Source organism: Xyrauchen texanus, chromosome 5, assembly GCF_025860055.1.
Source record: "Xyrauchen texanus isolate HMW12.3.18 chromosome 5, RBS_HiC_50CHRs, whole genome shotgun sequence".
NCBI classification, from domain to species: Eukaryota; Metazoa; Chordata; class Actinopteri; order Cypriniformes; family Catostomidae; genus Xyrauchen; species Xyrauchen texanus.
Window position 1 is genome coordinate 2,897,264 of NC_068280.1, and position 23,462 is coordinate 2,920,725.

Consider the following 23,462-nt stretch of genomic DNA (forward strand, 5'->3'; position numbering starts at 1 on the left):
CTTATACCTGGGATTAACGTGAGATTTAAAAAACGTTGTATAATAGTTGCTGCCTAGCCTCCCTCCCTAATCTTAATCTCTTAACGATTATTACCAGATATATCAGTCTATACCTTCCTCCCGTTTAAACCTACAACCTCCCTCCCGCTCACTTTGTTTACTTTCTCCCTCGGTTACTCTATCGCTCGTCTTCTCTACATATTTAGGTTTATTCCCTGTGATTGGATGCATTCTGCAGTTAACTAGAGGAGTCCCCTCCCCCCTCCCACCCACCCACCCTCCCTCATGGACACACAAAGGGCGTGGGGTCTGTCCGTCAGGCGGAGCGGTCAATCGCGTCCCTCTCCCCCACGATCAGGGCAGTGCAATACACAGATGGATGAGTTCCCCCCTCCTAAAGGTTCAACCTAGAGAGAGAAAAAGACAAGAAAAAGTTACACATTTTGAGGGGGTAACCAAAATCGGTATTCCAGTACAAGTCATTTGTTACCACGGTAACCTGTATGAAGGGCTTTATTATGAACCAATGAACAATTCATACAGGAATGAAACATCGCTTCCTGCGACCAAGTTTTTCGAATGTATCATTTCCGTGACGTTTCCAGTCTTTGTATAATGTACAAATCTTTATACAAATCCTGCCTAAAGATTTGTAAAAATCGATTCTCAGTTTGACCGATTCATTGACAAGAACCGACTACAAAGAACGATTCACTCACAACCCGAACAACTTCTGGCGAGCAAGTTTTATGAACAACATTTCAACGACGTTTCCAGTCATTATGATTACCATATAATGATTATTTTTTACAATTTTGGTTCAAACCGATTTGCTGACATATCGTCCTGACCAATGAGAACCATTTTGAATGCTTAATAAAAAAATTTTTTTTTTTTTTTTTAAATCCAAACAAATAACACAATAATTGTACATAAGAACCAATTAAACATGCAAAAACAACAATGTCTAAAGATATGCTCTCTCTACGAAGCATGCAAGCACGAGTAACGAGATTCATTCAGTTCCATTCTGTGTCATTTGAGTCATTATTGAGTCTGTGTATTGAGTATTTGGCGCCATCTCCTGGTGAACATAAGTAATTAGAGTTAGTGATCCTCTCTGCCCATATTTGGATGACTTTCACCTCTGGTTGGAGCGATCTGAATCCTAATACGATTGGTTTAGTGCAGTGTTTCCCAACCTTGGCACACTTTTTACGACTACAAAATTCCACGGCACACCACTAACCCACATAGGCTATGTTTTCTGTCCGTCTGAGTAGCATGTTTACTTGTGTTTTTTTGTTTTTGTTGCATTGCCGAATTTCAAACATTACAAGTCACATAAAGTGCTTGCATTAGACATCTTAGAGCAGAGTTGTTTTAAATTTTTTATAGAAATTTCATGACATGAAGTTGAAGTATGTAACTTTTTAGATGTTAAAATCCATTTTTATTCTAGCTTAATATGCAGAGACAAGTACATGTATGCAATCCGTAGGTTAATTTCCTCAAAATCGGTAAACACGTGTCTCTGTGGCGCTTTAAAAACATTGCTTGGTTTATGCGAGTGTGCCGACTGCCTGGCACCTAACTCAAACAATGGCGTGACTTTGAGGCGGGAATATCTGTATGTTCGACCAGCGGCTGATAGGTGGTTATTTGGTAAATATGTTTGAAAACAAAACATTTTTTGTTTCCCAATTCTGTTTGGTAGCAGAAATGACACACTTTAGCTTTAAGATCCTATTCATGTCCATGACTTTAACACTAGCCTGACAGCGTGTGCTGTGTGTGAAGCAGAGGGGGCGGGGCTACACGCCATAGCATGCAGAGAGGCGTTCCTTCAGTATGGGAGGAAACTGCTCCGAGAACTGCTGCCAGTTCTCCTCGCCGACCTGGTCCTTAAAACCGTGCAGGATCTACACAAAGACACAACATGAACTTTTAAACACTTCACCCGTGTAACCATTGTAACCATGCAGCTCCACGAATGTGTGTCTAACCTTGTAGAACATGTCCCTCAGGTCATCTTTAGGGTTGACCCAGGAGGCCACCGCATCACAGAAGAAGATGAAATCCTGAAGAGGGAGAGAGAGATGCAAAGAAACTATTTACAAATGAACATCTAAGATCAGTGCATCACTGTGATGGTAAGACATCAGAATTCACCTGGACCACACCCCCAGGATTTACACCAATCATCACGCAGATGCCTCTGAAGGCGGAGTCCTTTTCTTCGTTATCTCTGATGTTACGTAACGACGTGCACCTACAAAAAGATGATCAAAAAGAAGATTACTATAACATTTAAGCAACATAACCTTGTGTACGTACGCATTGGTGTTATTCTCATCAATTCAAACAGCAAAAAGTTTCATTGTGACTCACCAAGGTCTGATGAATTGTTGCAACATGGGAGCCACTTCCTGTGGACAGACGTAACCCAGGCGACCAATCGTTATGGCTATAAATAGAAGGGGGAGGAGTTAGACAACAATACCGAAAATATACAGTATATTAAGATAGAAAACATATACACTCACCTAAAGGATTATTAGGAACACCTGTTCAATTTCTCATTAATGCAATTATCTAATCAACCAATCACATGGCAGTTGCTTCAATGCATTTAGGGGTGTGGTCCTGGTCAAGACAATCTCCTGAACTCCAAACTGAATGTCAGAATGGGAAAGAAAGGTGATTTAAGCAATTTTGAGCGTGGCATGGTTGTTGGTGCCAGACGGGCCGGTCTGAGTATTTCACAATCTGCTCAGTTACTGGGATTTTCACGCACAACCATTTCTAGGGTTTACAAAGAATGGTGTGAAAAGGGAAAAACATCCAGTATGCGGCAGTCCTGTGGGCTGAAAATGCCTTGTTGATGCTAGAGGTCAGAGGAGAATGGGCCGACTGATTCAAGCTGATAGAAGAGCAACTTTGCCTGAAATAACCACTCGTTACAACCGAGGTATGCAGCAAAGCATTTGTGAAGCCACAACACGCACAACCTTGAGGCGGATGGGCTACAACAGCAGAAGACCCCACCGGTACCACTCATCTCCACTACAAATAGGAAAAAAGAGGCTACAATTTGCAAGAGCTCACCAAAATTGGACAGTTGAAGACTGGAAAAATGTTGCCTGGTCTGATGAGTCTCGATTTCTGTTGAGACATTCAGATGGTAGAGTCAGAATTTGGCGTAAACAGAATGAGAACATGGATCCATCATGCCTTGTTACCACTGTGCAGGCTGGTGGTGGTGGTGTAATGGTGTGGGGGATGTTTTCTTGGCACACTTTAGGCCCCTTAGTGCCAATTGGGCTTCGTTTAAATGCCACGGCCTACCTGAGCATTGTTTCTGACCATGTCCATCCCATTATGGCCACCATGTACCCATCCTCTGATGGCTACTTCCAGCAGGATAATGCACCATGTCACAAAGCTTGAATCATTTCAAATTGGTTTCTTGAACATGACAATGAGTTCACTGTACTAAAATGGCCCCCACAGTCACCAGATCTCAACCCAATAGAGCATCTTTGGGATGTGGTGGAACAGGAGCTTCGTGCCCTGGATGTGCATCCCACAAATCTCCATCAACTGCAAGATGCTATCCTATCAATATGGGCCAACATTTCTAAAGAATGCTTTCAGCACCTTGTTGAATCAATGCCACGTAGAATTAAGGCAGTTCTGAAGGTGAAAGGGGGTCAAACACAGTATTAGTATGTGTTCCTAATAATCCTTTAGGTGAGTGTGTATATATACATATATATATATATATAATGTTTTCTATATACATTAAGGCCTTTATGTTTGAATAAAGCTATAAATGAATGGTAATGATCAGCTGTATGTTGAGTGGGAAGTGAGAGGTGGTACCGGTGTTCTCCAACAGGGTTTTGGGAGTATTGGGTCTGTTAATGATCTCCACCAGATGAGGAAGAACCAGAGCCACATAAGGCTGCATCTCCACACCTACAACACAACACAGTTAGATCAGTTTAATCATGTTAACTTACCACCAACATGAACGAAGCACTGATGTCATACGATAGTCTCTTACGAGGGCTGTGTATTGACACAGATGTCCCAGTTCTGATTCATAAGCTCTCAATTAGATTCCAATTCCATATCGATACATATGGGTATATGTACAATAGCGTGCTGCACAGGCAGACTATTTTTATTTCAGCAAAAAACACCTGCCGATTCTTGTCGGTTCAGGAGCTTCTTTTCTACCATTAGAAAGTGTAAATAGCCCTTAATATCAATCCGCACGAGCGACAAACAGGTCAACACCAGTTAAGGCACAAAAATGTGACTTTAAGCCGGGTTCTGATGTCTGTGGAGATGTTTTAGTGTCATCGCCGATATTTTAAGAACAGCTTATTTGTTTTGTAGCTCAACAGTCCATCAATAATAATCAGCTTATATGAAGGATATTTTAGGCCTGCTGTGTGTCAGAATAATTGGTTTTCTGGATGCTGATGCGTCGGGTTGATGAATGAACTATCTGACATGCATCTATGAAGCAAGAACAGAAAATAGTTGATTGCTTAAACAGCTTGTATGATATTAATTTCGGTGGAATTGCCCCAAATTATGATATAAATTCTTATAATTTGAATACTAATTTTAGACTTTTTAATACCAAAAATGACACTTTAATGAATAGAATCCCTGAAATGATCAAATATTTTGCTCTGAAAATATTTTGATTTTTGAGTGTGTACTTCAGTGTATACAAAGTTTGAGACTGACATGTTCAAGGGATATTTCACCCAAAACAATTACAATTGTGTCATCATTTACTCACACTCATGTTGTTCCAAACCAGTATGAGTTACTTTCTTCATTTGAACACAAAAGAAGATATTTTGAAGAATGTTGGTAATCAGACAGTTGACGGTCACCATTGATTTCCATAGTGTTTTTTTTCCTACTATGGCAGTTAATGGCTACCTTCAACTGTCTGGTTACCAACATTCTTCAAAATATCTTCTTTTGTGTTCAACAGAAGAAACTCATACGGGTTTGTAACAACTTGAGTGTGAGTAAATGATGACAAAATAAGTTTTGGTGGGTGAAATATCCCTTGAACGTGTTTTTTTAAATTTGTTTTACTACAAATTTACTCCAAATGTTACACAGTAGCCCAGTAAGAGAATGAGATTTTATATATTAATGACATTTTCTACTGATATTTCATTTGTCTAATAAAGTTGTACAAATCATTCCACTGAATTGACTTGGTAATTGTTGCTACAATGAAGCTCTTGTGGGACCCTCATTCATTTATATGTTTTTATGCTTTTTGGACATGCGCATCATCATAAACAGGCCTGTTTTACAAACCTTTAAGACTTTTCCCATAAATGAAAATGGGAGAATCTCATCTTTAAACATGACTTTCCTTTTAAGATTCACAAAGCTATTGCATGTCTTCAAGAGATTTTAAATCATATATATAGAGTCATATACACTACTTTAATGGGGCTTTTTTTGTCGGATCAGTGCATCCCTAATCAAGATGGTTTAAACTATATCTTTACCCAGTCCTATACCTAATAAAATGTACTATGTCATTTCCTCAGGAAGATTATCCAACACTAATATTAATGAATGGGCAAAGAAATGAATCATGTATCAGCGTATGTAATGAGTGAGATAATGCTCACCCATCTGCATGCAGATCTCTCCGATGGCCCATGTGGCGTTATTACAAACAGAGATGAACTCGGGGTTCAGATTTGTCCCCAGGATTGGCATGAACTCCGCTAAACACACACAAAATGCACAGTTACTACATTTGACTCCATATGCATACAGAAGGGCATATCAGAGCTCATGCAGATGAAATACGCTCGCGTCGTCTTACCGATACAGGGTTTGACGTGTGGGAAACAGGCCTTGGTCAGATCGCCCAGCAAAGCAAATGAGCTCTGTCGCACCTCTGGCATGGTGTCCTATAAACAACAGAGTGAGAGAATTTAAATGCCAGGGGTGAAGGGTTCTTCGATTCTTGGATATTATACCTACTAATTCGGTTTCTGTTGGTGGGTCAGATTTATCTATATCTATAGATTCTTTGTATAAGAATCAATACAAAGAATTTGTATTGGCTCAGAACTAATTAAACATGCAAATACACAAATGACTAAAGGTTTGGTCTCTCTCCAAAACATGTAGGCATGAGTAACGAGATCTCATTAAGTTCCATTCTGTGTCATTTGAGTCATCATTGAGTCTGTGTCATGTATTTGGCACCATCTCCTGGTGAACGTGTGTAATTACAGCGAACGATCCTCTCTGCCCATATTTGGATGACTTCCACCTCTGGTTGCAGCGATCTGAATGGCAATGAGCCACGTTAACTTTCTAAAGATCTGAACCACTATGCCGTTGCTGAAATGCGAAGTGTGACTCCTTGAACCGAAATCAAATTGTGAGGTCTTTAAGGATTCCCACCTTTATGATCAAATGAGCATGACCAAAAATGTATGCTTATAACTCATATGCTTATATACTAAACAATTAGGTCGACACCTAAAGTTTTTGCTTATAGCTATAATGCGCTTATAGCTATTAGTAATGCGCTTATAGCTATGAATGTCGTGAAAAATACATAGAGGACACTGACAACGCGCTGACAGACAGGACCAAGCAGGTAACATTTAATAAAGTCTCAACTTTCAAATTTGGACATTCAAAGAAAATTAAACCATAAATAGGCCTACTATTTTGTGGCTCTTTAATGTGTCGTGACAGATTGCCTCAGTTAAAGCTGCTCGTGAACCGATCATCTTTTCCTTGGTTAATTTATAGCATCAAATAGGCTAAACATGAATGTAGCCTACATAAGAAGGACTGTTGTTTTAACCACGGAAAGATGTCAGTACGGTAGCCTACAATCCATTATTCAAATCCACCGACATTAATCTTCTCTCTCCTGACTACTTTGTCAGACAAAAATGGCGTATTATGATTGATTGATCAGATCGCCAGTCAATCAAACTCCCGGCAAATTTATTTTTTTTTAATACATTTTATACACCCCCACCCCCGATGAAACCGGTATTACCGGTGTTGTCACAAGTCGATTAATCGAAATCGAATCGGACTGAAAAAATTAATCGTTAGATTAATCGATGCATCTAAAAAATAAATCGCGATCCTCTCAGCCCATATTTGGATGACTTCCACCTCTGGTTGCAGCGATCTAAATCCTAATACGATTGGTTCAGCGTTCAATGACGCTGGACAACGTACTACATCATTTCCAATTACGTTATCTGATCCAGGAAAGCTGATGTGTTTTTAGCCGGATAGCACATTATGTGCACATTGTACTTGGATTATTGTGGATTATCTGATGATCTATGCATCCGATTACATTGTGCGAGAGCTTGTTTTATACGTTATATGTGTTGTTATACGTTAAAATGCTGCATATCAGCAACACCTGTTTACATGCAACATTTATGTCAATATACTTGGCTATTACTCACTATAATTTTGTCTGCGAGTAAGACAAATAGGCTGGTTGTATTCTACCCTTTGAGAGCTTTTCAATGACATGACATGGCTATTTGATTCGTTTGATGTTTTACCGATTACAATAATATGCATGTACAAAATGTATAAATAAATATTAGAACGGAACAATTTGCACATTTCTAACCTTGGTTCAGCTGTAGTCATAATGCCTACATGCATTTATGATGCTAAGCTTTAAAACGATACCTATTTTGTGTTGGTTAAAACTGCAGTTATTAATATTTTGCTAAATATTACATTCACATTTTACATTTATGGATTTGGCAGACGCTTTTATCCAAAGCGACTTACAGTGCACTTATTACAGGGACAATCCCCCCCGGAGCAACCTGGAGTTAAGTGCCTTGCTCAAGGACACAATGGTGGTGACTGTGGGGTTAGAACCTGTGACCTTCTGATTACCAGATTACCAGTTATGTGCTTAGACCACTACACCACCACCACTCCAAATATTACAGGGTTACACTCTTACAGTCAATTTGCTTATTTCTTTTTTTTACAGTGGAATACAGCAAATTAAATCTTTACAGCAAATAAAATCAGAATGGCGTAAAAGAGATGTGTGTAGCCTGTGAGACCAAGCACAGACACAATGTACCTGCATACACTGGAACAGAAGTGTCATGATGTTGCTACGTGCAACCAGCTGGTCCACATGTCCACCGAGACCCTCCGCCAATCCGCTGAGCAGATCCAAAGCGACGATCATAAAGTCTTTATCAGGAGCCTCGTACTGATCCGGCTGCTGACTGTACATCTACACACAGAGGCGGCAGGTGAATGACTGTGTGCGCCACTGATTTAAATGGACACATGTACGAGCGAGCGTGTTGTTACCATGGCTTGTGCGAGTGTTTTCTGCACCAGAGTAACACAGCGCTGATAGACAGGCTCACAGTACGGGAGGAAACCACTCTGTAACGCTGTAGCCACAGACGACAAACACTACACACAAACAAAATGAATGAATCACACTAAGCCATGATTCATTAACACTGCTGTAAATGACTGTCGTGTCTCACCTCCAGCAGGGGAAACAGGTCTTTATCTTCATCCTTCAGTTCATTCCATTTCTGGATCAGAGGCGGCATCAGTTTCTCTATGTATTCCTGTTTGCACAAAAAGATGATCAGGCCACCAAGATCTAGCAGCAGTCTGACATAATGGAAATAAATCAACCGTCAAACGAGTCACTGGACGTTACCGGTTGGTTTAGATGATGTCCCACTGAATCAGCCAGGGTGCCGATGGCGTCGTAGAGGATGAGCAGATTCTTGTGCTGATATTTCCCAAACGCAAACACCAGTGTGTCCAATATAAAGCTCAGATATGGAACCAGCTCTGTACAAGCCTCCTCCTCCAGAGTGGCAAACGCACTGAGAAAGAGAACACTTTGGTCACCCTAAAATTATTTGGCTTTAAATATCAATATTGTCGCAAGAAAAAGTATGTGAGCCCTTTGGAATTTGATGTTTTTCTGCATTTATTGGTCATAAAATGTGATCTCATCAGTCACAAGTTTAGACAAACACAACGTGCTTAAGCAAACAACACACAAACAGTTCCCATGATGAACACGTCCCATTAAACATTCACAGTGCTGTGGAAAAAGTAAGTGAACCCTTGAATTTAATAACGGGTCAATCCTCCTTTGGCAGTAATAACCTCAACGGAGCGTTTCCGGTAGCTCCTGATTAGACCGGCACATCGTTCCGAAGGAATTTTTTTATACCATTCGTCCTTACAGAACTGCTTCAGTTCAGCCATGTTCTTCAGATGGCTGGTGTGAACGGCTCTCTTGAGGTCATTCCACAACATCTCTATTAGGTTAAGGTCTGGGTTCTGACTGGGACACTCCAAAAGGTGAATTTACTTTTTTTGACGCCATTCTGTAGTGTATTTACTTCGATGTTTAGGAAGACCATATCCTGTAGGATATCTTCATAAACTTGATAATATTTTTGTTGGAAAGCAGCGGCTTCCTTCATAGTGTCCTGCCATGAACACCACACCTGTTTAATGTTTTCCATATAATAGACTCATGAACAGAGATGTTAACCAGTTCCAATGATTCCTTCAAGTCTTTATCTGTCACTCTAGTGTTCTTCTATACCTCATTGATCATTCTGTGGTGTTCCCTTTGAGTCATCTTGGCTGGATGGCCACTTCTAGTGAGAGTACCTATAGTACTAAATCATCTCCATTTATAGACAATATGTCTAAATGTGCACAGATGAATATCTAACGGCCACTTCTAGTGAGAGTACCTATAGTACTAAATCAGCTCCATTTATAGACAGTTTGTCTAACTGTGCACAGATGAATATCTAAACTCTTCCAGATAACTTTGTAGCCTTTACAGCTTCATGCAAAGCAACCATTCTTGATCGTAGGTCTTCTGAGATCTCTGTTTTGCAAGGCATGGTCCACGTCAGCAGATGCTTCTAGTTAATGGCAAGCTCAAAATGTTTGAGTGCTTTTTATTAGTCAAAGTAGCTCTAACCCGCACTTACAATCACGGTTCGTTAATTGGATGCTAGGTTTGCCTAGGTGTTCCCATACTCTTTCCTTCCTAACCTGTGAATGTATGAATGTTGTATTCCAATATGTTCAAGAACAATACAATAATTTGTTTGTTATTAGTTAAAACAGATTGTGTTTGTTCATTATTACAACTTAAAGGAAAATCAAACCAGATTTAAGACTTTTCAAATATTTTTTCTTGCCACTGTATATCAAACATTACACACACCTGCAAGCAGCCTCCTGGACCCTCTTGTTGCCATCCAGGATGCGTTTGAGCAGTTCTGTCATGAGTGGTTTGAGGTGCGCGTCTGGGGGCTGGCTCACTACCCAGTGTGCATAACGGCTGAGCGTCCAGCAAGCGATAGAGCGAACCAGAGCCTTCTTATCACACAGAGACTGGATGAGGTGTGGGATCAGCTCGGGCAGATAGGGAACCATACCCTGCATACAGCCTGACACAGGGACGCGTGTTCAAATATTTTGTATATTATAATGCAATAATAGGTATATTGTAATCAACCTTATAGGCATGTCATTATTTAGATATCTAGGTAAATGCATGTATGAGATACAAACCCTCTGCAATGGCTCCAAGCACCAATATTCCAGACTCTTTAATGACCCAATCGGGGTGGAACAGCAGACCCTTCAGTAGAGGCAGCAGGTGCGGCAACAGATCGTCTCGAAATACGTTAGCCAGAACGTCCAATGCCGCTGCAGAACACTTTCCTATCAACACAACAAAAACAAATACATTATAAACGTGAAAAAAGCAGTTCATTTAAACCATCTGACTGACAAAAAGACAATAATATATGATAGAAAGAGTAGAAACAATAACTAGCACTTTCCATTATGGATCCCTGAGTTCTGATTGGCAAGTTTACTCACGTAGGTTCCAGTCAGACAGCGTGTCATCGTCATCATCCTCGTCTTCATCAATGTCCTCTCCCTCCTCGCCCTCTCCTCCCTCGTGCTGCAGAGTAACAGTACGAGACTTGTGGAAGCGAGGCTTGATATCCTGCTCGCTGTCTGGAACTGTGTCATCCTCCTCCACATCACCCTGAGAGAGAGAGAAGATTTGTTGTTCAGCTAATTATGTCCGATTCATTTAATTGCTGGTTCTTTTTAACGAAACAGACAAAGAGATTCATTAATCTTTACCAAACACGTACTCTGAATTAGTCAGACAGTTCACTCACCTCACTGAATCAGTTATTGCGACTACCAAGTTAACTAAATTGCTGCATCAGTTTTGGGAATTCCCGGATCGGATCAGCTATAGCGAATCGGCTCGCTCACCGGATCAGCTATAGCGAATCGGCTCGCTCACCGGATCGGCTCTCTCTAGCGAATCGGCTCGCTCACCGGATCAGCTATAGCGAATCCGCTCGCTCACCGGATCGGCTCTCTCTAGCAAATCGGCTCTCTCTAGCGAATCCGAATCCGCTCTCTCTAGCGAATCGGCTCTCTCTAGCGAATCGGCTCGCTCACCGGATCAGCTATAGCGAATCCGCTCGCTCACCGGATCGGCTCTCTCTAGCGAATCGAATCGGTCTCTCTAGCGAATCCGAATCGGCTCTCTCTAGCGAATCCGAATCGGCTCTCTCTAGCTGAATCGGCTCTCTCTAGCGAATCGAATCGGCTCTCTCTAGCGAATCGGCTCTCTCTAGCGAATCGGCTCGCTCACCGGATCGGCGCTCTCTAGCGAATCGGCTCGCTCACCGGATCGGCTATAGCGAATCGGCTCTAGCGAATAACGAATCAGCTATAGCGAATCGGCTCGCTCACCGGATCAGCCATAGCGAATCGGCTCTAGCGAATAACGAATCAGCTATAGCGAATCGGTTCGCTCACTGAATCAGCTATAGCAATTATCAAGTTAACTCACTCAGTTTTAGCCAAAAAGCATTTTTAAAGGACAAATGTATTTAACCTTCAGTAAGATGATGTCAATCTCAGAATATTTCATTCCGTTCACCAGGATCGGGATGAGTCTGTGAAGAAACACATTTAACAAAGACTACGTAACTCTGCCATTCAGACCATCAGAATTATAGTCAATCTCTCAAACCTTATGGAAAATTAGTACTCACTGAACCAGGTGTCCTGACAGAGCCTCTTTACAGATGGGCTGCTCCGCTAGAGTCAGCCAGAACTCACACGCCTCCAGAGCCACGTTCTCATCTGCATCCTGCGTGCGCTGCAGCATGTACTGCACAGAGAGAGACAAATGAGATATAAACCATCTTTCGGAAACCTTCAGAGGGAAAGCAAGGATCCTTTTAACTAGAGTCTCAGAGGGACTGACAGGTGTGATGTGTACCTGTATGATGCTGTGCATGTGTGGTATGAGACGGTCGATTCGCACTTCCAGCAACATGACCAGAGCTCTGCACACGTTCTTCCTCACCTCACAGTCTTCATCAGCCGCCAGAGCAAACAGAGACTGAGAAAAACACACAGGACCATGAACCAAACTGAATCAGCAGAATTATTAATGCAGGATATCAAAAGAATCAAAATAATGATTAGTTGAACTTATCAATTATTAACAAGAGTTTGATATGGTGCTTTATAGTTAAATTCTAATGTCCTGTTCCCATATATTGGAGGTAAACTCACCTCAATGAATGTGTCAATGTTGTCCATGAGAGCCTGAGCTCTGCCGATGATAAACTGATTTACACACGCTATAGCATGAGACCTACAGAGAGAGAAGTTGCTTTTAAGTTTGACTTGTTTTTAAAGAAACAAAACGTGATTTGGGGGTCTGGGTATCTCAGCGAGTATTGACGCTGACTAGCACACCAGGAGTTGCGAGTTTGAGTCCAGGGTGTGCTGAGTGACTCCAGTCAGGTCTCCTCAGCAACCAAATTGGCCCGGTTGCTAGGGAGGGTAGAGTCACATGGGGTAACCTCCTCGTGGTGGTGATTAGTGGTTCTCTCAATGGGGCGTGTGGTGAGTTGTGTGTGGATCGTGGAGAGTAGCATGAGCCTCCACATGCTGTGAGTCTCCGCGGTGTCATGCACAATGAGTCACGTGATCAGATGCGCGGATTGACGGTCTCAGAAGCGGAAGCAATGGAGACTTGTCCTCCGCCACCCGGATTGAGGCGAGTAACCGCGCCACCACGAGGTAGTGAGAATTGGGCGTTCCAAATTGGGGAGAAAATGGGATAAATAAAATTATGAAAGAAAACGATGTTAAAGAAAAAACAATGTTTATATATCATGTTGCCAAAAATAATTGTATGGCCTAGAAAGGGAAATGTAAACACTCCCTGATATTTTATGGTTTTCCATGACCGTGGGACCCAAAATACGACGACACGATATTCAGAGAGCGAGGATTGTTTGAGTGTACCTGATCTTCGGGCTGCAGTGTTTGAAGAACTGCAGGAATTTAGGAATCATGATGTTGAGGGGTCGATTCAGAGCATCACTGTCCAGCAACTCGGAAGAGTCCTCGCAGATCTTTTGCAGCGCACCAAAAGAGCCCTATACAGACAGTTCATCAGATCAGGACCAAACTAAATCAGAGAGGTGTGGAATACTAACCCACTGCCAAATGCAAAAGTTCATAATTTTAGAGTAACAGTTCCACAGTTACATCAGCAAGAGCATCGTTGTGCACGTTACCTCGCAGGTGTTGTAATCTTCTGAATTAAGCAGGTTGCAGAGTTGAGGCAGAAGCTCTGGCCATGACTGCAGTTCTCCTTTAGAGGCGATAGTAGTGATGAGAATACCTGCAGACCAACACGCAATCAGTCAACACTTACACTCACAGCAATACACATTCCTCTAACAAATATCAACTAACTAATGTACAAATCTAAAATCGCAATGTCACACGGTTGCTGACTGTCAAACAAATATACACCATTTCATCCTCGTACAATGCACATTTAGTAAATACATCATAACAGTGATGTTTAGAATGGGATTCTGTGATCTCCAAGAACCCATCCCATGTTTACCCACTCAACCCCGGGTTGAGACTGACCGATGGTGGCGCGGATGAGAGGGGAAGGGTCTCCGATGTTGTTGAGACACTCTCTCTTGATGAAGTCAGCCACAGCAGGAGGAAAGTTCTGATAGTGTGCCTTCACATTGTTCTTGAGGATCAGGCCGCTCAGAGAACGAGTCGGCTCATCTGAGGACAGACAGAGAGATGTTTTCCATAAGGTCTTTGACGCTCAAGAGAATCTACGGGTTTCAGAGTGATGTTTGATGGGAAAACACAGACCTTCAGATTTGAGGCTAGTGAGGACAAAAATGAGATAGTTGTTGAAGTCAGGATACTGATTCAGCTGCTCCAGTTTCTAAAGAAAGCATTTAGGAAACAATATGATGAGAAAAACTCTCCATAAATACAGAAAACAGTTCTGATCTGGGGCCAGTGAGCTTTCCATACATTAAAAACGAGAAAAACTGACCACAGATTTGCTTTCATTCGAGAAGGGTTTGCCAATACATTGTGATTATAATATATTCAAAATTGACAGAATTTAAATTCATTTCTGCACATGAGACTTATCAAACGGTCCATTTTTAAACAATGAAACACTGAATCAAAACACAGATTTAATCTTCAGCCCAGTCTGAGGTCCTGAGCGCTCTGGACCAGTGTTTTGCTGCATTCAGATTTCTTTCATCCCTGACCAGTCCCCAGTTCCTGCCGCTGAAAACACCCCACAGCATGAAGCTACCAACACCATTATTCACCGTTGGGGTGGTATTGTGCAGATTAGTGTTGTCTAAAGTACCGACTTCGGTACCAAGTCGATACTGAAATTTAAAAAATGTGACGCTCTGAGCGCTGTTGAGGGTAATCGTAAACACCTCTGATTGGCCATTGTGTTCACGCGCTCATCGGATATGTCTGTGATTGGCTACAATGATCAATGCACGGGAGCGTTTGAGAGTACACGGAAGTGTTTGAAAGTTTTAAAAATGGGAGTGGGAGCTTTTGAAAGCACAAGCATCCGTCTATCAGCGGACCGGTCCTGCTTTCAAACGCTCCCGTGTGTATCTGTGCAAGCGCTCGGTGAAGAGCGTCATTGATGTATATTTACAACATGTTTTTGAAGCGCTGATCATTGTAGCCAATCAGAGACATATCCGATGAGCGCGTGAACACAAATGGCCAATCAGAGGTGTTTATGATTCCGCTCAACAGCGCTCAAAGCATCAAATTTTTTAAATTTCAGTACCGACTTGGTACCGAAATCGGTACTTTAGACAACACTAGTGCAGATGATGAGCGATGCCTGGTTTCGCTTGGAATTGAGGTCAAACAGTTCAATCTTTGTATCATCAGACCAGAGAATCTCGTTTCTCACAGTCTGAGAGTCCTTTAGGTGCTTTTGTATGTGCACTGAGATGCGTCCGTCTGGCCATTCTACCATAAAGCCCAGATCGGTGGAGTGTTGCAGTGATGGTCATCCTTCTGCAAGTTTCTCCCATCTCCACACATGATCTCTGGAGAACCAGTGACCATCGGGTTCTAGGTCACCTGTCTCACCAAGGCCCTTCTCCCCCGATTGCTCAGTTTGGCTGGGCGACCCGCTCTAGGAAGAGTCCTGGTTGTTCCAAACGTCTTCCATTTAAGAGGCCACTGTGCTCTTGGGAAACTTGCAAATATCGATACAATATCACAAGGAAAAATATCTCGATCTGGAGTTAAGTGCTTTGCTAAAGGACACAATGATGGTGTCTGTGGGGATTGAACCAGCAACCTTCTGATTCCCAGTTATGTGCTTCCCACTACTCTTCCACCACTGCACATTGAAGCACGACATTGTGTTCAGGATGGGGTTTTGTGCTGTTATTTATTGGAGCCTCTCTCATTTCTTACTTCTAGTTTTGTGCAATGCAATGCTATAGTCATTTAGCCTTTTTATTTGTTGAATATCTGGTAGTCACCATGTTGAAATGCTGAACTTAGTATCCGTTTATCCCTCTGAAACACATCTGATTGAGGTCCCATGACCATTACAGAGTCTAATTATACAATATTACCCTCAACACAGACTAGTCAATTCAAACAACCGACCGACTAGTCGACTATGACAATTGGCAGTTTTCCACATCCCTACTCTAGATTCAATAATTGCATATTCGCATATTTCCAAATATGCTCGGCTGTTAAAAGTTCTCAAGTAACCCCGTAACACGGGGTTTTTGTGGACAGATGAGATTGTCAAGTGAAATGTTGCCGTTACAAATGGACTACTTCAACATAAGCCCTATTTGGAAGGGACTAGTTTTCCGAGGAGGTTAGGAAAATTCAAGTTTCCCAGAGATGTACAGAATCTCACAAGTCTGTGTTTTTCCTCACACAACCTTTGTAAAAATTCCAGAGCAAATTACCTACTGTTTTTCGGCAACCTCAGGGTCCTCTGAGAAACTAATCCCATTCTACATGAACTACCGTTAAGATCGTACTTATATATGTGGTGCACGGCAATCTTCTGCCTGCTGCGCGACTTTCAATTTGTATATAACGTTTTTTGCCATCCAAAGAAAAAAAAAATCACGAAAACTGCTAAGACTGGCCAATGTAATATTGCATCTGGCAATATACTCCCCTAAATTTCTCCGCTCAGTTACATAATGTTATAATTATATTTATTATTTCATTGGGTTAATTATAATCAGCCACTTCTATAAACTCATGCCAATTTATAATGTATAATTAATAAATTACAATTAAATGATTTAAAATGATAAAAGTAATTTTATCACATTATGCATTCAACATCCTGTAATGGCCACATTTAGAAAACAAACACACCAACCTCTGTAATAAACACGTCGATCTTTAGTCCCATTCGAACCAGTATATTAAATATCAGACGTTGGGCGATAATAATTGTAACTCGAGCGTCGTTTAGAAAACCAATCCTGTTCGAAAAGGTCTATAGTCTTACGACAACTCGCAATAATTCATACGAGATTGCGAAACCATAAGATATCGCACATCTTGGCTATTAAGGAAAGGTATGACTTTTATTCCCTTTGAGATCAGCCAATCAAACAGAAGTTCAAATTTATACAATACAAGCATAACATTTTAGCTAGCCTCCTGTTCAACATTGATTAGGTTAATTAGGTAAAAAGGTTCCTTGATTCCCTTATTTTTTTCTATGGGAATAAAAGTCCCATTGGACTAGTTTCATGTTATAGGATTAAAGACCTCCACACACACTATGATCTGATTCTAGTGATACAAGCGTACCTCTTGAACTGCTCGTTGCGTGGCCGTATCTGGTGACTGGGAGTCCTTCAGAAGCTGCAGCACCTGCTGTAATCCCTGCTCATCCGGCTGCCACTCCATTCTCTGCCACACACACACACACACACACACACAGATAGGAAACAGAATGGACGAATGAGTGCGCTACACATATACTCTACCACAGGGGTCGCAACCTATGGCATGCGTGCTGGCATGCACAGGGGTAATCACTGGCACGCTAGCAATGGCGAGTGAGGAGTAGATTATTTTATTTATATAAATTCTGCACCTGCATTCTAAATAGAAACATTTTCACAAGTGGACTTGGCACAGCCATTGACCAGGGAAAAAACAAAATGGCACTCCATGACAAAGACGTTGCCAACTCCTACTATACCAGAAACAAGCAGCAAGACAACACACACACACACACACACACACACACACACACACACGAAGATTAAAGAACACTGTATGCCCTGCCAATATACATCTGTCGGATATTAAGCCTTTCACCGATATATCGGTATTGCCGTATATGTTTACGATATGATAACTTTGTCAGAACATATAATGCAGAAAACAATGCTTTAGAATTGATGTCATAACGTAGTTTGTCCAGCAGAGCGTGCTCTTTCTAAATTGTTTACAGAGCTGAGCTGACATTTATACAGACAGAGCAGAGTTAAGCGGTGTCTTCTCGGTAAGTTGCTGACTAGTTTGTGAATTACATACTGAAAAGTTAATAAACAATGACCCCATCATGTTCCCTTTTCAATATAACTAATATAACGTAAACCCTGTTCCTGACAAACATGTCACTCATGTTTATTACATCGGTTTGCCGTTAGTCAGCTATAGTTTGTCAGTTCAGTCAGAAATTTAACAGATTGGAAGTTAAACATCAGAGCATCTTTTTGCAGCTCAGCAGACAATGATGCGGTGGAGGATTGTGTCTGTTGAGTGTTGATTTCATACTACGTTGTTATCTAGTTCGTGAGACGCAATGCTGGAAAGTAAATAAACACAGTCCATATTTTACTCTCTGTGACAACGAGCTTATAGCTAACTAGCTACTACGTAACCATGTAGCTACTTTCATTGCTTGTCAGCTGAGTGAAAGCTAATGTGTAAACATGAACTGTTTTGTTCAGGATTCACAGTATGGTACACCCCCTTCAACCGAACAATTTCAGTCGTTGCATTTATAAAATGTAAAATTTAAAAGTCTGGTTTTCCACTGTTGAAAGTTTCCCCTGAACTTGTATGGCAGAATACGTTGTAACACCGCTAACGCTGTTTATCTCTTGACTCGGCAGGTGTAAATGCTTCTTATTTTACAGCCTGCCCCTAACTGACTGACAGTATTAAAATATTCAACAATAGGTGCGCGAGTGTGTAAGGATGTGTGTAGGTGCGCGAGTTTCTAAGGATGTGTGTAGGTCCGCGAGTGTGTAAGGATGTGTATATGCGTGAGAGTATGGAAGGATGTGTATAGGTGTGTGTGTATGGGAGGATATGTATAGGTGTGGGTGTATGTGAGGATGTGTAAAGGTGTGTGTGTATAGGTGTGTGTGTATGTAAGGATGTGTATAGGTGTGTGTGTATGTAAGGATGTGTATAGGTGTGTGTGTATAGGTGTGTATGTAAGGATGTGTATAGGTGTGTGTGTATGTAAGGATGTGTATAGGTGTGTATATGTAAGGATGTGTATAGTGTGTGTGTGTGTGTGTATATGCAAGGATGTGTATAGGTGTGTGTGTGTGTATATGCAAGGATGTGTATAGGTGTGTGTGTAGGTGTGTGTGTATGCAAGGATGTGTATAGGTGTGTGTGTAGGTGTGTGTATATGCAAGGATGTGTATAGGTGTGTGTGTAGGTGTGTGTGTATGCAAGGATGTGTATAGGTGTGTGTGTGTATGCAAGGATGTGTATAGGTGTGTGTGTGTGTGTGTGTATGTGAGGATGTGTTTAGATGTGTGAATATGTGAGGATGTGTTTAGGTGTGCGAGGATGTGTTTAGGTGTGCGAGGATGTGTTTAGGTGTGCGAGGATGTGTTTTAAGTGTGTGTGAATGTAGGCCGTGTAACCGGTTTAACCCAATTCCCAAATCGCGCACCGGACTTGTTAACCGACCATACATGACAAATACTGCATTTAACACATGTGTGTGTCTGTGTGTGTTGTTGTTGTTGTTGTTGTTGTTGTTGTCTATAACGGCGCTGTATAAACACGCACTCTGGCACACAGATGATGATGTAGCCGTTAGCCGCTGTGCTAACCCGCAAACGCTCTCACCGTCAATCCGGGCGATCACTCTCCTCGGACGCTTTCTCTGCCGTCAGAACGCGGGAACGGGTCGCTCGCCGTCGGGTTGTGCGGGATTTCTGCGGGTTTAGATCGCGGAGTGTGCAGTTAATTTTCTTCTCTCGCCGGCGACGCCTGATGCATGGCGGACGCGTTAATCGCTGGCTGAGAATCTGCGCAGCTTCCGTAGCGAGGCGGTGACGTCATACGTAATTAGCATAACATATGTGCCTTAAGTAGCACGTTTCTGAGACTAATCACCTTTAGATATTTATTAGAGAAAAACTACTAAATATATTGATTTATACTGATTAATTATGATCTATATTTGGTGAATGTGGGGATTTAAATGAATTTGGATGGCTGTAATTCATGATATGAACATTAGTTGGAAACTAATGCCAATTTAAATAGTATGTTATTATTATATGTGGTCATTAGCCTCCCTCAACATGTTTATAATGTTGGCATCAGATGTTAAAACACTTCATTTGTGTATTCTGTGTTGTGTTATTTTGTGTACTGCACATTTTGGCAAATGTAGTAGTAATCGGCCATTTTTGCATACTGAAAATTAGTATACTATGCACAGTATACATATTACAAAGCTTGGAAATAGTAAGAGTGATACTACCGATGATACTACCATGGTACTAGTTCTGAAAAACCATTGTCATACTTTAAATTTTTTTTTTTACTTATACTTGAAATGTGTTTGAGTTTTTAGGTGAAGTGTAATAAGGGTTAGAACAACTGATAAATAATGTTTGAAAGTTCAAAAGACTTCAAAATGGCATATTTACTTTTAAAGTTTGCATTCTACCATCTTTACATTAAAATCAGCATAGAAACAACATTACACTGAAGTCTATCGCAAACCAAATTTATTGACACAAACACAGACAGACGCTTCACTTTGGCTAAATTCTTCTATTCCTTCATATTTGAAACTAGGCAACCAGTTTTAACAAGTATATTTTTACTATTTCATATTAAGAACAACCATCCACACCATAATGACCTCTACACCTTCATTCTTCACTTATCAGAAGGTTGAAAATAGGTAGAAGGAAGGATGGAGATATTTGAACAAACTGTCCTTTAACATAACGAGCTGATATCACTTTTACTGCAACCCCATTTACAGCAGGCGTTGGACAGCCCGACCACCACGTCCCGCCCCTTCCTGTCTGATGTGCGCAAGGCCTCCAGCACTTCCTCTGAGATGAGTGAGCGGGCGGGGCGGCGGAACATGGGGCCCTCCTGACCCTCTCCTGCCCAGCCGGGGGCCTCTGACTCAGGAAGGGGTCTGAATGAGAGTCCAGTGATGGGGTTGGTGCTCCAGCTGTCAGAGACCTCATCATCATGAGCAGGGAGCAAATCATTGGACAGGTCACCTGATCAGGGACAAAAACAAAGAGTTAAGTTAGGAGATATTGTGCCTGCATGTCAACTGGCTTACATGTCTCTATTACAATGGCATTGTATTCTGTATATATAGTGTCAGGGATTTAAAGAAACACCTAATCCATAGTATAGAGCTTATTCATAGTAGCGCTATGTGTCATTTCAGATTACAATTTATGAGAAAAAACCCATTTATTTACATTTAAGGAGCCAAGCCACTGAAAATAAAATCATGTTGTGGTGACGTTAAAATAGCAGAAAAGATTGAGTACTTTCTACATTGACTAATTTAGTTTAAACGTGAACTTTATTTTAAAAATTAAGTAAATTCTACATTTGTTTTTTATTCTAACATGTAAAAATGTATGCTTTATAATGCTAATTAGTTTATTTTTAAATACGTCATCATGGTGTTCCCAGCATGCATTGGGCTTGAATAAATAATGAGCTTGCATGGTTTCACAGTTTGCAGGGATATTTACACTATTTTATGTTTGTAAACATCTTTTTTCTTTCTTTTTTTTTTTTTGCCAAGTCAGAAGATCATTTGCTACTCAAAATTACACATTCAACAAGTCTTAAAGGGATATTACACCCATGAAATGAAATCTCTCTCATCATTTACTCCCAGGTGAGTCTGACTTTATTCTGGAGAAAACAAATGAAGATTTTTAGAAGAATATCTCAGCTCTTTAGGTCCATATAATGCAAGTGAATGAGTGCCAAAAAGGCAACATAAAGGTAATCCATAAAACTCCAGTGGTTTAATCCATGTCTTCAGAAGTCATTTACATTTACATTTATGCATTTGGCAGATGCTTTTATCCAAAGCGACTTACAGTGCACTTATTACAGGGACAATCCCCCCGGAGCAACCTGGAGTTAAGTGCCTTACTCAAGAACACAATGGTGGTGGCTGTGGGGATCGAACCAGCAACCTTCTGATTACCAGTTATGGGCTTTAGCCCACTACGCCGCCACCACCACTCCATAACAAAGATCTCAGTCTTTCATAACAAGTGATACGATAGATGTGGATGAGAAACAGATCAATATTAAAGTCCCTTTTTTGCTAGAAATTCTTCTCCCTGCCCAGTAGGGGGCGAAATGCAAGAAGAATGCGAATAATGTGTTACATTATTTAACATATTAATAATTAAAGTTCAATATGTGCAATGTTCCAGTAAAATATTCATTAAAATGTAACAAAGTTCATTAAAATACCATGTTCATCAGATATTTTTAAATAAAGAAAGTTTAATGTGAATACACAATTGGCAGTATTTTAATTTATTAAATAATTTATTCAAGGACCAGCTTGTGCTCAGTCTTTTATTAGCAAGTGCTGCACAAGAAGTGCTTTATTTTTGCAGCTAATTTTGCACTTAATTTGCAATACTTGAATCTTTAAAACACTACAAAGTATATATTACTTATATATCAATACTTAAATCATACTTATATATTAATATAGACTGTAATATATTAATACGGGACTGACCTGCCACCTACTGACAGCTGTGCCCCCCCCCCCCCCCACACACTTTTAAAATGACTGCTACGCCCCTGCATTTAACAACCACTTAGTGACCAACCAGAACACCCTAGCAACCACCCAGAACACTCTAGCAACCAAATTGCAACACTCTAAAAAAACAGTCTGAATGCACGTTTTGCATAATTTTAAACATATTTCACCTGACACATCCAGAGATCTCCTCCAGCGAGAGCCTCCACAGGTGAAGATGACCGCCCGAATGAACTCTCTGCCGCACAGCTTCACTCTGTAGATGGGGTGACCGTCTTTAGCCCAGGCGCTGCCCACTAGCGCCAGCAGCAGGGCGAGAGCGAGAAATGCAGCTTTATACATGATGACAACTAAAGAGTGGGTTGTACGTTTGCCCAGAAACCAAAGAATGAGAACAGGTGATGAAGGTGTAGCGCAAAATCTTCTTGTTTCCTCTCTTTTCCTTCTCTCTCTTGATTGGGAAGGCGGTCTCACATCTTCTCTGCTGGCCTGGCATCTCTTTTATAGGGGCTAGAGACCCTCTGTCTGACCTAAGCTGTTTGTGTGTCATTTAGATGAAGTGTGATAGAGGGGCAGAGACCTTTAGGAAGACAAAGACCCGGCCTAACACTTCTGTAAATAACCTGTGCACCTCTGTGGAGGTGATGTCAAATGCAGCAACCTAATCTCATCACACCTGACCTTTCTGTTGCCATACACACAGTCTAATCGCAGAGTATAAGGGAATGAATAGTACATTTGCAACACACACTCCTACAGCCGCTAAACGTGGCAGTTTCGTGACGACCATGAGCGGGGAGGGACTCCCGGCCTACCGCCTTGAACGGGAGGAGCACTGCCAGGGGCGGGGGAGACCCCTTCTGTTTCCCGAGAACGAAGCGGGGCGTTC

General features: G+C 41.3%; 2 protein-coding genes across 2 annotated transcripts; both read right to left on the reverse strand.

The window, feature by feature from the left end:
- Positions 1 to 276: 276 nt before the first annotated feature.
- Positions 277 to 19,802, reverse strand: LOC127643860 (transportin-2-like). The gene is made up of 25 exons (XM_052126777.1): positions 19,630 to 19,802; positions 17,332 to 17,433; positions 14,338 to 14,413; positions 14,095 to 14,244; positions 13,731 to 13,837; positions 13,456 to 13,589; positions 12,715 to 12,796; positions 12,416 to 12,538; positions 12,186 to 12,304; positions 12,026 to 12,086; positions 10,981 to 11,152; positions 10,666 to 10,818; positions 10,316 to 10,541; positions 8,768 to 8,939; positions 8,586 to 8,672; positions 8,401 to 8,508; positions 8,162 to 8,320; positions 5,885 to 5,972; positions 5,685 to 5,783; positions 3,886 to 3,981; positions 2,392 to 2,467; positions 2,173 to 2,272; positions 2,007 to 2,081; positions 1,776 to 1,922; positions 277 to 407 (listed from the first exon to the last, which is right to left on the reverse strand). Exons 2-24 carry the CDS (start codon positions 17,428 to 17,430, stop codon positions 1,815 to 1,817), a joined length of 2,670 nt encoding a protein of 889 aa, XP_051982737.1. The 5' UTR covers positions 17,431 to 17,433; positions 19,630 to 19,802; the 3' UTR covers positions 277 to 407; positions 1,776 to 1,814.
- Positions 19,803 to 20,739: 937 nt separating this feature from the next.
- On the reverse strand, positions 20,740 to 22,915 carry LOC127643872 (relaxin-3-like). The gene is made up of 2 exons (XM_052126792.1): positions 22,744 to 22,915; positions 20,740 to 21,035 (listed from the first exon to the last, which is right to left on the reverse strand). Exons 1-2 carry the CDS (start codon positions 22,913 to 22,915, stop codon positions 20,740 to 20,742), a joined length of 468 nt encoding a protein of 155 aa, XP_051982752.1.
- Positions 22,916 to 23,462: the final 547 nt, after the last annotated feature.

Coding starts and splice junctions, on each gene's coding strand:
- LOC127643860 (XM_052126777.1), bottom strand. CDS start 17,430: ATGGAGTGGCAGCCGGATGAGCAGGGATTACAGCAGGTGCTGCAGCTT. Junction 13,590..13,730: donor AAGATTACAACACCTGCGAG/GTAACGTGCACA, acceptor CTGTCTGTATAG/GGCTCTTTTGGTGCGCTGCA. Junction 8,940..10,315: donor GTCCAGGAGGCTGCTTGCAG/GTGTGTGTAATG, acceptor TCTCTTTCTCAG/TGCGTTTGCCACTCTGGAGG.
- LOC127643872 (XM_052126792.1), bottom strand. CDS start 22,915: ATGTATAAAGCTGCATTTCTCGCTCTCGCCCTGCTGCTGGCGCTAGTG. Junction 21,036..22,743: donor GAGATCTCTGGATGTGTCAG/GTGAAATATGTT, acceptor GTCCCTGATCAG/GTGACCTGTCCAATGATTTG.